The sequence below is a fragment of the Wasmannia auropunctata genome, unplaced genomic scaffold (genome assembly GCF_000956235.1).
Source record: "Wasmannia auropunctata unplaced genomic scaffold, wasmannia.A_1.0 LD334204.1, whole genome shotgun sequence".
In the NCBI taxonomy this organism is placed as follows: Eukaryota; Metazoa; Arthropoda; class Insecta; order Hymenoptera; family Formicidae; genus Wasmannia; species Wasmannia auropunctata.
The window spans coordinates 1,310,230-1,325,846 of record NW_012028686.1 but is presented as its reverse complement, the minus strand read 5'-3'; the positions used below and the strand labels follow the sequence as shown (position 1 = coordinate 1,325,846).

The 15,617-nt window shown below is 41.5% G+C and overlaps 1 protein-coding gene across 1 annotated transcript in view; it reads left to right on the top strand.

Moving 5' to 3' along the window:
• The first annotated feature begins 200 nt into the window (after positions 1-200).
• Positions 201-15,617, top strand: part of LOC105459199 (neurogenic protein big brain) — a 21,259-nt gene continuing 5,842 nt past the window's right edge. The window contains exons 1-2 of the mRNA XM_011705020.1: positions 201-841; positions 2,170-2,296. Of these exons, the coding sequence (XP_011703322.1) occupies positions 532-841; positions 2,170-2,296 (437 nt within the window). The 5' untranslated portion in view covers positions 201-531. The remainder of the gene's footprint in view (positions 842-2,169; positions 2,297-15,617) is intronic.

Sequence of the window (15,617 nt, the reverse complement as noted above, 5' to 3'; positions counted from 1 at the left end):
TTAGAAGTGTCCGTGCACAGTGTCAGTGTCAGTGGTACGATGTCGGTGATGGAGGAGCCTGAATGCAGCTCTACAGATGCACCGACACGTAGGGAATAACGGTTGAAGAGAGGGGGTGGTGCGGTGGTGGTGAACGCGCGCTCCACACTCTCTAGTTTGCAGGGCCCACTTGTTCGCCACTACGTCGGCGTGTCACTCGCGAGCGCGTTGCCGGTGCGGCAACATCGAGTGCGTTCTCCTTCGACTGACCGCGCTCATCCCCGGGTTTTGTTCCACTCGAGAGAATCGCCGGGAACCGCACCGCCACGATACCGGAGGAACGCGAGGAAGAACAGTCGGTTCCTAATTTCTATCCGGAGATCCAAAAGTGGTTGAGAGTGGAGAACGCCGATCTTAGTGAATTAATTTAAATAAAAGAAGAGTGCATGTGACAGTCGCATCGTCGGAGAACATGTTCTGAGAGTTTATCCCTCGCGTGTCGTGTCGTTTTCTTTTTCTTCGCTCGGTGATCGCGAAACAAAGGGACCGAGAATGGCGAACGAGACGTTGGCGCGCGAGGTGGACGCGCACATAGTCACTATCCTGTCGAGGCTGTCGGCCCTGCGGGAGAACAATACCGACGTGACTGACAGAAAAGTGCCCATGTCCATCGAGTTACGCAGTCTGGAGCTGTGGCGAGCGGTGGCCGTCGAATGCCTGGCCACGTTCCTCTTCAGCCTCGTGGTGGCCGGCGCGGCCGCCGCCTCCGCCGTATCCGGAAGCGGCCTCTCCGCGTTAGCCACCGCTGTAGCTTCCGGTTTCGCCATCGCCGCGATCTCCCTCATCTTCAGCCACATAAGCGGTAAGGGTGCTATATATAGTAATATTTTCACGAGGGATGAAAAATAGAGGGTAATGTACTCGCACATCTCGTGAAACTTCAACATTTGATTAAAATCTTGAAAGTTTTCAAGATTAATCCTCATTTTTATAATGATCAGTTTAAGAGTTAGCTATAATTTTAACTTTAACTTTTCAGTCTGTTTCTACTTATAGATCTAAAAAAAAAGCGATGCATTAAGTCTCTCTTAAATATATCTTTAATACTTCTTTCTTTCATTTTATATACAAATTTTATATTTTTTATATATCAATATATGTCTTTTGACGCATGTAAAATGAAAGAAGTATTAGAGAGCGTTATTTCGCATTTATGTACAATCCTATTCGATTATTGCATTTCAAACAATTAATTTTTATGCATAAATATTTATAAATGCACTCATTGCATTCGCATCTGACGATTCGCTTGATTTCGACTCACGCGCGTTTTATGTCGCGTCTGCGAGGCTTCCGTGCAGCGCGTCTCCTAATACAAAGCGTTCAGAGGGTAATTACGCAAAGAGTCGCGAACTGCTCAATGCGACGATCTCGTTGTGTCAATGATTCTGTTCCTTCTTGTACGTTCGTATCGTTCACAAGCGACGGCCCTCGCGATTTCTCTCGATTGGCTCGTTAACCGATTACGCCGGCGCGGCGCGGCCGACATTTATCCGCGTGCGTTGTGCGTGTCTGTCGGAACGTATGTGGGCACTCTCGGAGTACGTTCCGCCGGCACGCACGATACGCGGACATACGATGCGTATAATAAACTCTCGGGCGTCTCGTACTATAATATACCGGAAACCCGATCGCGTTTGATCCCGGCTCGCTATCGTTTTACCGAATGAACGCGGCGAATGACGCGCGCGAACTCGCAATCCTGCCGCGGCGCTCGTTGAGCGATCGTTTGTTAACAACAATCAATTCTATAATCTGTATCGTGGAACGAAATATTTAAAAATAAAAAAAATTCGCGCTTGAAACGCGTCGATCCAGCGGTATCCTTATTTTTCGCCCAGCGAGCGAATTATACGAAGTGCATTATTCTTATCCGGCTCATCCGAGCCATCGTCGCCGCAATTGAGCTCGTCAGTTTTATAACTCGTGTCACCCAGCCAGTTATTTCTTCTTGGATTTATTAACGTTATAATTTTTAATCGTAAAAAAACACGAATTCGAGATGAAAGTCACTGGAATTAAGCGTCGATCAAACGGCAGGGCATAAGTCGAGAGAAGAATCGCGCAATCTCCCTCTGTCTCCCTTTTGATTCTTTTCTCCTCTTTATATGGAAAACCTTTTGCACGCAGGTGGACACGTGAATCCGGCGGTCTCGGTATCGTTTGCTTTGTGCAGACGGATTTCCCCGCTTCGCGCGGTGCTGTACGTCGCGGCACAATGCGGTGGCGGTATAGCCGGGGCGGCGATGCTCTATGGGTGAGTTTCATCTTTGAGAATCAACATATCTCACTAGAGAATAATTCAGTCGGTTGCGCAAGATTGGTTTGAAGGCGTCAAGAATCGTTGGATAAGTTTGTTTGTTGAAAAATTCGCCCCGCAAAGCGGTCACTCCGTCTTCGTTTGGAATGATCAACAAAATAATTAACGGCCGAGAGCACAGCGAAGATATTAAATATTATGCGTCATGCAGAAGTTCTTCGTTATCTCTATTTCTCAAGAAATTTCTGCAAGATTTTATATAGCAAACGCCGCGTAATCTTTTTTTCTAAGAAAAAAAAGTGTGAATCCATCAGATTTTAATCAATTTTAATATAAACTTCTAAAATTCGTAACACAATCGACAAGTAGATTTGCATTGAGTCCTTAAATTGTTCTAATATCTAATCGCGAATTTAATTAGCAGAATATAGGAGCAATTTTTAATTAGCCGTGCAACAATAACGAATAATAGTAACAAAACATGGCGTTATCCGACGTGTAAAGTAGCGTGGATCCTTGGCGTTCGGCAGTGTTAAGATCGGGATGAGATACACTGCTCTCTGTGAGGACAGCTGCTAGATAGGAGAACCAGGAAGGCATGTGGCCCATCCAAAGCTGGGCCGAGTTTTCTTCCAAGTGTTCGTGCAGCGGCCGGTGGCCTGAGCGAGTTTCGGGAGGGACTAAATAATATCCAACATCGTGATTTCTGTTTCGGCCATGCGTAACGGCGAGCACGTTTTCTTTGATGATTTCAACGCTTTGTGCACGCTTTTCTTTGGTAATTTTTAAAACGAAATTTTTAAGAAACGTATCGTATAGTGATAACAAAATGTTTCATTGTTATGGGGGTGCGAAAGGCGCGTAAATTATAGGACGCAATGAAAACATCACGCTTAAAAACTTGCAAGTTTAATCCTTTTTTTTTTAACGTACGCAATGAATTCGACGGTAAAGTTGCGAGGATCAGGATTTCTTGCAGACTGTAAAGAATATCACACGTATCTTGCAACCGCGACCGTAGATAAGTTTCCTCCAACATGCGGAACATTTCGTATCGCATAACGTAAACAGCGTTCGTCGCCAGGTATATAACGGTTTCACGCATGATAATATACTTCTTACGCAAGCTTTGTGACGTGCCGACACATCGTGAATACGGAGTGCAATAAAAGTACGGCCCATTACGACTTCGTTCCGAGGCATGAATATCCCAATTCGCCGCAGAAATGTTATGATGTACGAACACCTCCGGAGCGAGTCTCACTTAAATAGCCCCCTCGATATGTATATGCAAGTCGGTGCACGTGCTTCGATCTCGCCCGTGGGCAGACGGCTTCCATCCCGAAGGGCGAGAAAAAAATAAAAGGGGAAAGGCGGTGGACGTGTGTGTGTGTGTGTGCGCGCGCGCGCGCGCACACGCGCGTGTGTAGCTGTGCGCTGGACCAAGAAGCGGCACATCTCGTTCGGGGGAGTGCGAGTAGATCGTCCTTACGAAGCGGCAGCTGAGAAAGTTGAAAGAGTGCAAGGAGCGTGAAACGAAGCGAAGAGCAACGGGCAAGATGAGAGAAAGGAAGAAAGGGCGATATGAGGAATGCCTGAAATAATTGCGCCACGTTTAATGCTCGTTTAATTTGTAGAGATGTTTAAAGACCGGGAAAACGTGTGATATCACTGTAATATACAGGGAACGAAGTCTCGCTTGAAAAGAATCGGCAATAAGGTCTTTCTCTTTTCTTGAAAATTAACTAGAAGATGAGAGCGTATTAAATCGCTCGAAGGAATGCAACAAGTTGGCACGAGAGACGCGCGAAATAAGGGAAATTAAGATTCCTTCTCCGAAGGCGGAGAGAAGACGCGTGGAAAGGAGGATAACGTTGTACCATAATTAACAGGTATCGAATGCTGTCGGAAATATATAATTCCACCGAAAAACGTGGAGCATATACGTTTATTTAAACGCAATAATTTTCGAAGCTTAATAATGTAAATAAAAATAAATTGTGAAGGAAAGGTGGAGTGTGCTAACTAAGACGCTCGAAGGAATGTAAGAAGTTGGCACGAGGACAACAGAACGAAGGAGATCGAAGTCGGGTGATAGGGAAGGAAGGGGACGGACGGGAGGATAAAAACGGGAGCGTGCAGGAGGGAGGATAACGAGAGAAGGTGAGAGAAAAACCGACGGGGTGGCAGAGCGCGGAGGGCGAAAAAGGAAAGAGAAAGACAGCGGCGGCGCTCGTAAGGGCGAGGGACGGAGAAGCAGCGAGAGGAGTGGGAGAGGCAGAAAGAGGCACGCGTAATTGGCAGGCGAGGGAGAACCTCTCGGAAGGTGAGCACCTGCCTCGTACGAGAAGCGGAGTCCCGGCGGCGGTCCACCGCCTCGCAGCTGCCGCAGATGTTTCCCCGTGGACCAAAAAAGATCGCGCGGAAAAAGGAACGCGCGAGGCGGCGCGGCACCGCCGGGCGAGGAGAGGACGAGGATAATGAATACCTATATGCATGTACACCACCGAGGTGGGACAAGTTTCACGGCATCGGGATCGGGCAGGGCAGATCGGCCCGTGAAGGAGGACACGGCGTACCGCAGAGAGCGTTCGGAGAGTCGAGCGGCGCGGTGGCGCGGCACCATCGCTGCCGAAGCAGATGTTCCCGCCGTTGCGGAGATCATTGTCCGTTCTTCTCCTCTCTGTCTCGGCTCTTCGGCTCCTTTCTTCGGCCGTCGAGCGAATGTATCTCACCAAATTTGGCTTTACCCTTCGCGTCGCGTGTCCGTGCTCGGCGCCTGTTTTTGGAGTACTTGGATCACAGATGAAATATTTGACTTCCTTACCTCAACAACTTTAAAGCTATATATAGTCGAAAATTCCGATCAATCTGCATTACAGATGATGTTAGCCATTTTCATCATTATGTAAGAGTTCTAATATATACATTTAATTTAATTTACTTTTATTTTTTTATTATATCTTTTTCAATTTTATATCAATTTATCTAGCCAATTATTTTTCATGCAGCAATTTGATATTTCACTATATATGGTAATATATCAGTATCGACAAAAAATCGTACGTTTTAAAATAAATAATGTATTTGCATTCGTCCTCCGGCATGTCTGTTTTATCTGCACTCTTACTTTTTTTACGATACATCTTTTCTACTGAATTGATACATATCGGATTTATTGGCTCGATAACATGCATCAGCTGCAGAAGTCATTAATATTAATGAGCTCCTCCTTGTAGAGGCAAGTAGGCTTGCAAGGAGATCTGCTATTTTCGTATTTTTGTCCTGAAAAAATAATCTGCTATCTATTTTTTTTTAGATATTTTATTATTTTACGATTTATCGGTTTTTATAATCTGTATCCAAGTCATGAATTATGAAATCCTTAATCCTTGTTTGTATTATCTCTTATTTTTTTCTGCTCATCCATGCGAAGTGATGCTGCGCGTTTCTATATATCTCGTTACGTTTTCCCTCTCGTATGACACTCGCCTGGTCACCCTCCGACCACCATATGACCGCACAAAGAGGTAACAAGTGCGCGATATGTACCGAAATAATAATCGAACAATACTCTAGTTAACCGGACGGGGCCAACGGGGCCCTTTCCCGAGATGTCTCGAGGGAATACCGGCGAGCTTGGTACAGAAAAAAAAGTCGGGGCGTGAGATCGAGAGACAGAGAGAGAAAGAGAGAGGGAGAGAGAGCGAAAGAACGGAGAGTGCACTTGCATCTGTTACGACTTCGTTGGTTAACGGCGGCGGGTGTAAAACACGCGTGGAGGCGATTTCCGGGAGGGGGTGGAGGGCTGAAAAAGGGACTGGGAAAAGGGGGGGAAGAAGAAATTATGGGGAACCACCGAGGGATGGGCTTTGGCGTCCCTATCGTCCTCGTCCTCGTTCAGGCTCGTTCTCGGTGCCGACCGAGCGCCGCGCGCGCGAGGTAATAAATATAAAAACCATCCGATAAACCCCCAAAGTGAGACTATCCGGGTCGAAAAACGGGATGGTAGAAGAGGGTGGAAAAAAAATAGTAGAACCGGCAGCCGCGAATTTAACTATCCGTGAAGAATTTACTGTCATCTCTTCATTACGCGCACTTACAAGATTCTTCCATTACTGCGTCGGCTGGGGAGTAATTTTTTTCCCGCGAGAAAAAGGATGAAATACTTTATTTATAAAAGTTATTCTGCTCACGCGTTAAAATAAAATCCGGGATCTCTCGCGTTTATTTAAATAAACTGGGCACGTGCTTAGAGTTAATACTTTTGAGTGCTCCTTATAAAGCAATCGAGATAAGCAAAAGTAATATTATTACATAATATACAAATAAAGAAATATGTTTCTATTTTGATTTTATATATGCTCTAAAGTTATAATTTATATCATTAATTTTAGAAAACAGATGTTGAAGTCTCTCATGTTGAAGTCGATTGTGAAAATGTTGGACAATATATTTGTGCTTTTAATTTAAGTATCCCGTAATAAACCCAGTGAAATATATAAAATATTAAATAATTAATGAAGAAATGTTTAATTTCGTTTTTCCGATTATCAGAGATTATTGCGGATTAGGTGATTCGGAGTTACATACGTTTTGAAGGAAGTTGTCCTTTATTCCGTTCGCGAAATTGGATGCGTCAGGGATTAGTCTATTGAAATGTCGAGACACGTGCGCCAGGTAAGCACGATATAAACGGGCGTCTTTTCAGATGAGGTTTTCCCTCGATATTCTCAATCGATAGGTTTCCAATCTGCCGAAGGTAGACCTAGTTCCTCCGGCGGCACCCCCCCTAAAACTACGGGGCCGCCAATAAAGTTCGGCTTACGGCGCTCCGTAATCTATGCAAAGCGAATCCGCTCGAATAATTTCTGCCCGAATATTCCGAGGTCGGCGCGAAACGCATTCGAGAATATGACTCTCGTAGCAGTGATAAAACCGGTGCAATCGTGCAGAAAGATAAAAGTCCTCGGACCCTGCGACCTAAGGAAATCGTCATCACAGCTTCGTGAATGGAAATGTAGAATTTCAGGATATTCCAGAACTTTTAATGATAAATTTTTGCTCAATGTAGTCAGTGTGTTCTTAAGAGCTTATATGGTGTAAGCTGTTTCTATTGATATAATTATTAAATTCATTAAAAAACTTGCACTGCAGAAAGAACGATTTTACTGAAATCTTTAGCTAAATAAAAAGCTGAAAATAATTTTGTTGGACCATCACAATAATTATGTTGGAAACTCAAACTGCAGGTTGTTAGAATATTAAAATTTTTTGTAGCATTGCTGCATCAGTTTTTTGCATGCTTGAGTTTCCAAGTATATTATTGAACTTAAAATCGTAATAAAACTAACTGCAATGTAGTTACATTTGTTTAGTCTTGTGTCCACGATACTAGAAGTCGGTCCAAGTTCTCGAACCGAAAAAAATTGTGTAGCCAATTAACTTGCAGTTTTTATGAAAAACCAGCAATTTTATTGGCTATACCGTTTCCGAGAACTTGGATAAATTTCTAGTATCGACACAAGGCTTTATGCAGTTATGTCTACAAACGCATGACTACGATGCAGGTAGTTTTTACTCAAGGAAGGAAATTTTTAGCCTTTTTTCTTTTTTTTCTTTTGTGTATTCCTTTTTAATCCTACCCTTCCTTCAGATTTTTTTCTTTTCAATATTTCATCGTTTTTAGTTTTCATGAAAACTTTTAAAAAGATTCCGTTAACTATACGTATTACGCTATGAGATTTGAACTGTCGAAATTAATACCTCACTGATGAATGGAAGTTATGGAAGTTTCTTAAATTCAAGATTTTATTTAATTTGTTTGAATACTTTTAAAAAATCGAAGAAAGCCTCGCAGGGTGGTTGGAGCTAAATCCATTTGTCAAAAAGGGTTCCTCACCATTACCGCGAATCGAGGAAACAGCTGTGTGGTGGCAGGTGTGTCGTGACGTCAGGCAAGACACCCGCGGTGCGCGTGGCGAACCGGATGTCCAGGAATGAAAACAGCTTCGCCGCACGGCTTTCGTGCTCGTGTATATACGGGTAGTGATGCGCGTCTTAGTGGTCGTCGAACCATTGCTTGTCTATCTGAGATTAACAATTCTTCGAAGGATTCGCGCACGATCGTCCATATTCCTTATTTCTTTATGCCTTATTCGACAGGTGCAGATTTCGCGCTAAAATGAGAACAAATAATTAATTGATACGCGATATGATCTACATTGCGTTTGAACATGTGCAAAGTGGACTGAAGTAGAATATATAACAATATATTTTGAAATTAAAACATTTTAATTATTATAAGTGGGATAAAAGGATTATATGAGAAACTTTTGTTTTTTTAAATACAAATTAAAAATGCTAGCATTGATAAAATATTGTTATTAATCTTTTTTTTCACAGAGTATGTATTATTAACTTTATTTTTAATTCCTTAAAATTTGTGTAAAAACGGCTTACATGTTGCAGTTGTTCTCTCATCATATTCAATATTGTAGGATAGCGGACGCGGTTATTCTCGTGAGTGTGCTATTATATTGAAATGTTTTATCGCAAATCGATAAGTATTTGCATAAAGATGATAGAGGTCCATCTTTGCTTTGAGGATATCCTGCAATCAGGAAAGCGTGATTTATAGCAAGATTTAGCTATGACACGCAATATTCGCGTCTCCTTGAAAGATCTTAGATATTGAGTTCTTAATCCGTGCAGCTTTTCAAAAAAGCCTTTCATATACCAACAAAATCGGTTCTCGTAAAATTCTTCCTCGATTTATTTCGTTTTCTGACGAAAGTTTACGTATATAATTCTATAGTTTTACAAGTTATAGCTATTCTTTTTCAATCAGATCTGATTTTCCTATTAAATAAATAGAATATTCTAAGCACAAAATTATGTTGCAAAAATTATTGCGCTTGATTCGTATTTCGGCAAACAAGCGTAATAATTATACGACAAAAGATCGAATAAAAATGAAAAGACAATGAAAACCAACAATATGAGAGTATCGCATAAATAATGTGATAAATTCGCTATGCGTAATTTTTTATAATTTTTGCGATGAGTGATGTTATTACGTGACGGATACAAGAGAAATCGGCGTTTCGAACCGAAAACACACGAAAGCCAGATGGGTCAGGTAGACGGTCTTTCTCGGCGCATAGGAATGCTTTAACTGCCTGAAATGGTTTTTATTCGAGAAGCGGCACAAAAGCGCGCTCAAGGATTCCGTCCCTTTAGGACTGCTCTGGAAGAACCGGTCAAACTTTCTCTTCCGTTAATCAATATGTTATATATTTCCAATGACACAAATGCCATGTATTAGTACAGATGTATTGGTACTTATGCGGTATGTACAATCATTCATCTCTTTGAAGGTAATAAAAATTAATTGGTGTTCTGTACATTTCTTGTTTTTCAGTTGTATTTTTCGACTTTAAGTCATTAAAATTATTAATAACACTCTTAGATAATATACGGTCGAGAATATTATCTGTCTCTTTAATAGTTTCTGACGAATTTCTTTTTGAACATATATCTTGATGAATTTTTCCTTTAACATTTGTATTGCCAAGATAAAGCGAACACCACATGAGTTCTAGGAAGATATTTTCTCAAAGTTACGAGAGGTACTTGTTTCTTTATACAAAAAGGCGAGCACGAAGTGATATTTTATACTTTTGAGTATGTGTTACCGTTGCCAGACTAAACAAAAACGTGAGAGCTTTTGCCGCGCTTGAAGAAATAAGTCTAGCGTGAGAGCTGCGCTGATAAAAGTTAGTGTTGCTCTTTCAGCTAGGAAATTCATCTCTTAATTTATATACCTATTATTTTTCATCAAACCAATTTTTATATTATATTTATGTTACAAATTATAATCTATATTAATCATTTCCTTCTACTTTTGATATAAATATAGATTTTATAATACAATAATTGTAAGTAATTATATTAATAATAATTTTATAATATCATTAGATGTGCGGTTGTTTTGATTCTCCAAATGTGTACATATGTGTCAAATAAAATAACGTGATGCTCCCGAATAAAAAAAACCGTAAACCCTATTGTATAAAGATCCGCCAACATCGGCGGATCCTGTAAATAGAAAGAAAGAACTTCCACATTAGACGAGCCGGTTTGGATTAAGTTGAGCGGAGTAGTAGGATGCCAACAGATGGTCGCGACCACGTGTTCGTTTTCAACAACCTCCTTTCCTTCCCTACGGAGCGGTGAATTGGATGCACGCGTGCATCGCGTTTTGTACTTCAAAATTAGCTTCGTGACACAGCCGAGGTTATGCACTATTTTAAGATAATCAGATGCCGACGAGGATTCTCAATGGCGCTAATCCCGCGTCACCTCACAATTTTCCATAAGGGAAGTAATTTGAGACATATAAGCAACAAAGATTATTAATCGCATGATGCGTTCTAAAATATTAACAATTAATTTATGATAAAATGACATAATGACTATTGTTAAACTCGTATACACCTAACAATTTTTTATATCTATATATTTTCTTTTTGATAAAATGGGCTTTTCTGAATAAAATCCATGGTTTTCTTCACGCATGTCAAATGTATCTATAATACATAAAATACATTAAAATATTTAAAAAAGTATTTTTTTTTAAATTGAAACATTTTAGAATTTAGCATGTCCTTTGATTCAATGTTGAAATTTTTTTAAATATTTAGGTACATAATTTTAGAAGGATATCTATAAATAATAAATAGTTTGGACACATTAATTAATTAATTAATTTAATCACGTCTCGTGTCTCGCTTTGTACAGAATTCGAAAGATTATGTATGTCGTCAGGTCGAATTACGGCTCGTGCCGAAAATTAATATCGCGCGCGACATGGTTCGCGGAGCACACGAGGAAGCCATCGAATATTGCGCGGGCTGATCATGAATTTCCGTCCCTTTTCTTTCTTTTTTTCTTAATCCTACCGGTGTTAGGTATAATATATCCTTAAGCGTGTCCGGCGCGGATAGACGTCTTCGAAGGCCCGGAGACGTAGAACATCTGCCGCGTCGTCGGACCCCTCGACTGTGCCCCCCGACGAAGGAGAATCATTTATGGGGCCCTAAAGCTCCTTTGTGACGGCGACTTACGCTGTACGGCGCCCAAAAAGGACCACATAGGATTCCTTTTGTGCAACATGTGGCTGGCACGTGTATCCTCATACGAAGACGCGGCTGGGCGATTTTATACGGGATCTATATGGAGGAAGGACGCGCGGATTCGCTCTCGCTCTAGGGCAGCTGCGTGGTCCTTCGCATACCTAAAAGGTCAATAGAATTCTTACACCGCGCATGCATCTACATGCGGGCCTGGATCCTTTTCTAGATTCCTAGATCATGGTTGTCTATCACAACGCTTTATCAGACGCGAAAGACGAGGTTTAAAATAATGCGAAATATATACATTATAGCTATTTTATTACTGTTATGACTCTATTAATTAATGCAGTGTATTTTGAAACAATATTATACAGTTTGACAAAGACAATAATTCTCTTTTTAATACGTCTAACTCAGAAGAGTTGCAATGAAATTTATCAAGAGTTATTTCGAAGAACCGTCATTTGAATTATTATTCTTTAAGAGGCTCCAGCAAATGACCGCAATGCCCTCCGCTCCCTTACGGCCGTCTTGAGGAGGGATACCGACAATTATCCCTTGACCCTACTATTTCCGCAGTATTACTACCCTGCAGCTCATCACGCTGCTTTGTCTGAGGTTTCGTTTAATCCAACTTCCTCTCCGTTTCGCGCATTAAAAATGTTTTTGTTTCGCAATTAGACCTACAGTACAGTCGATGGCTTATTACAGCATTATGACATTAAAACATCCTAAAGGCCATTTGGATAAGTGAAGATGTACAGAAAAAGAAAGTATATTATTATCATTACTGGTGTTTCACTTTTGTCAAGAAATGTCCCGCCTCTTTATTACTGCACGTCTCCAGAAATTAAGAAACAGAATTATGAATTGCCGTAGGGATAATAATGCAACGGGCTGCACGTCTCAATGACAGCCGAGGTAAATTACGTGTCATCACAATTCGCTTCGAGAGGAAAAAAAAATGAATGGGCGCGTTGTGCGTAGGCGAATTCACTGGTATTTTAATCGGCGTACGCGCGCGCGCTTCCTGTTTCTACCTTTCAGTCATAAACAATACGGACGAGGGCGGAATTGTAGGGCGACCTGTTTCTCCGATATGTGCTTCGTTCCCTTTCATATAGGAATTCCTGTGCTTTGTTACGGCGCGGCGCGCACATACATACACCTCGCGCATATTGGACGCCGAAAGATGAAACCCCGAAATCATCGGGCCCGCGTACCCGGTCGTCCCGGCGGCGGCGACACGCCAGTTTCTCGAAAGTGAGAAAGGAGAATGTAAAAGTAGGCGGATGCATCGGGCGTAAGAAAACCCGTGGCGGCTGAGGCGAGCTATTGTAATGATGGGACACGCAGAAGACTCGAATGATGATGATGATGACGATGATGAACTTGGCGTTACAACGCGCCGGAGGGATTACAATAATAACCACGCCGAGTAATAATTTCAGCATTTTGACGTTTATGCATTGCTCCCACGGTTATTCGATACGGGTCCGGTTCCCACTGAAGCTACGCGGCATTTTCTACATTCTCTCATCTTCGTAAAACGCACCTATCTCGAGAAGAAAGCTATATCCTATGATCGTACGTTGGAGGTATTCCAATTTGCAGTTCGTGACATGTAACTTTATCAATTTTTAAAATACATTGAGATACTGACAATAATCACAGAATTTACTTGAATCAAGATTTTAATATATTAAAAAGAGAGAATATAAGTTTAAATTTGTTAAAAGAATTTCTATTTCATTGTAATATTTATTTGTAAATATGTATTGGAACTATTATTTAAATATAATTTTAAATTTAAAAATATGTTTATAAATGTATTATTATTTGAAGTATTCAACTTTTTAAAATCAATAGCACTATCCTTTCTCTTGTTAAGTTAAAACGTTGCGTTGTGCAAATTAGTACGTAGGCACAGTATACGTATCCTTGATTTTCGTTCGCAACGAAACCAAATCCATCGTCGTCCCTCCTTCGTCGCCACCCCAGTAACGACTTTACGGTTCATACTACGTCCTAATTTCATGGTTTGACCATGTTAACCTCAGCATCTGAACTTTCCCAAGACTTTATAATGGTATCGAAGCGAACGCATCATCTCCGGGCCCTTTGAGCTTTGGTCGTTTATCGCGTTCGTCACATGTGCGATATTCCTCATACAAGGGGATTCTGAAGCGGTTTGGAGTGTCCAGAATTCGGTGCAGTGGAAGGCGGGCCGGGGGCAGAGGGGGTTGATCACGTCTCGACAAGGTTCGAGAAGGGGGATTCGTGGTCCAGCACGCGGAAGGGGGTATCAATAGCTCGTTAATCGCAACCGAGGGTGGGTTCGGGGTGATACATATCCTGCCCCCGATCCATCCTCCCCCTTGAATTGAAATTTATTTAAAACGGGCGCACCGACGTACGTACCCTGGGGGATTTGCGCCGCGGCGTCTCTCTCTCTCTCTCTCTCTCTCTCTCTCTCTCTCTCTCTCTTACTCTCACCACTCGTGTGAATCGCGAAAACGGTGCACAGGTTGCATCGGGCACTGGCTGTGGCTCTCGAGTCAAGTGCACGCAAGATTAAACCTTCCGCCATCATGTCTCGCCTGGATGACCACGCGCTTTTCATCACGCACGACGAGCCCGCCTGAGAATGCGCCCGCCTCCAGGCCGAAACCTCGTCGAATTTCTCCCATGAAACTACTCTCTTCGCACGCATTCGATTCGCCCTTCATACGAGATCGTCATTCCTCCGGCGAGAGCCAGTATAAGCTAGCGACAATAAGCGTATCATGTGCAAGATAATTCAGTACAAGAGAATATCTAAATATACATGTAGTCCTATATCTAATGTCACTTCTTCAACAATATCATATCAATTACATCAAGGTCTAAATTTAATTGTCAGTATTCTATTAATACCTAGCTTACAATTCTTACGTATAATAAAAAAATATTTATGGAAAATAGATTTCCATATCATGTGAAAATGATATGTCTTATAGGAAATCTTGTCAAGGCAGTGAAATTCGGAATCAGATTCGTGAATGCACAAGAAATGCAAAATTAAAAAATAAATCGTGACAAATAGATGAGAAAAAGCTTTTCGTTTTCTACCTAAAAGTAATTTAAAAAGGGAAGATAGAAGGTATTTAGATTTTGTACGTATGTGTGCGGAAAATTTAAAGCTCCGTATTCAATTCATGCTATTATTTGACAATTGCTGGAAGAGCTGACTTTTTATAAGGAACCGTGAATGAATTGCTATAAATATGCATTGTACATTACACTTTATTCATTAGAAATTCACAGATCTTTTTCACAGAATTTTTTCTGGCAGTCATACAGAGAGAAAAAATACGTCGTTATCGTTCTCGTGCATTCGCGCATCGATCGCAATGTATCCCACGTGGGAAACGCATACTGCTGGATGATTTTTTCCCAAAAGACGTAAAAATCCGCTTATCACGCGAGGGCACGCGTGTAAATACAAAAATGCTGCCGTTTCTTTCTCCCTTGCCCGATTGGGGACTCTCGTCTGCTGTCGTGCAGTTGATCCCAATTGTGCGGTCATGATCTGCATTTCTGATTTCATCAGTTCGCTCTCTTGTGACACGCTCTCGGCGGAGAGAAAGAGTGAGGACGGGAAGGGGAGTGAATATTGTCATTTGCATCGCGACCGCGGCATCGAGACGGGGTGTTTCGTGTCTGATGAGAAGGAAGAATGCGAGGGGCGGTGAATTGCAACTCGAGCCCAGTATTTAGCGGTGAGATTAATCGTGACCGTGCGATCAAACAGCCTACAGAGCAAAGTTGCGAGGGGCGAGAACCGGTGTATTTCTGCACAGGTGTATCCCTATAAAAATTTCGTGTGTAGATGTTACCGGATGGATTTATCTATTTAATGACATCTCTGAAAATGCAATTTATTTGAAGAAGGTGCAAAAAAAACAGAAAAAAATAATTTTATGCTGGTAAAGAAATGTATCATTAAAGTTTAGATAATCTAAAATGTACTTGATGAAGAAATGACGAAAAAATATTTCCAAGATAAATTAAGAAAATGATAATCATTAATAAATGATATTAAATTGAATGTATTGTATAAAGCTTATTATTAGAGAGGGGAAGAGAGAGAGAGAGAGAGAGAGAGAGAGAGAGAGAGAGAGAGAGGGAGAGAACAATCT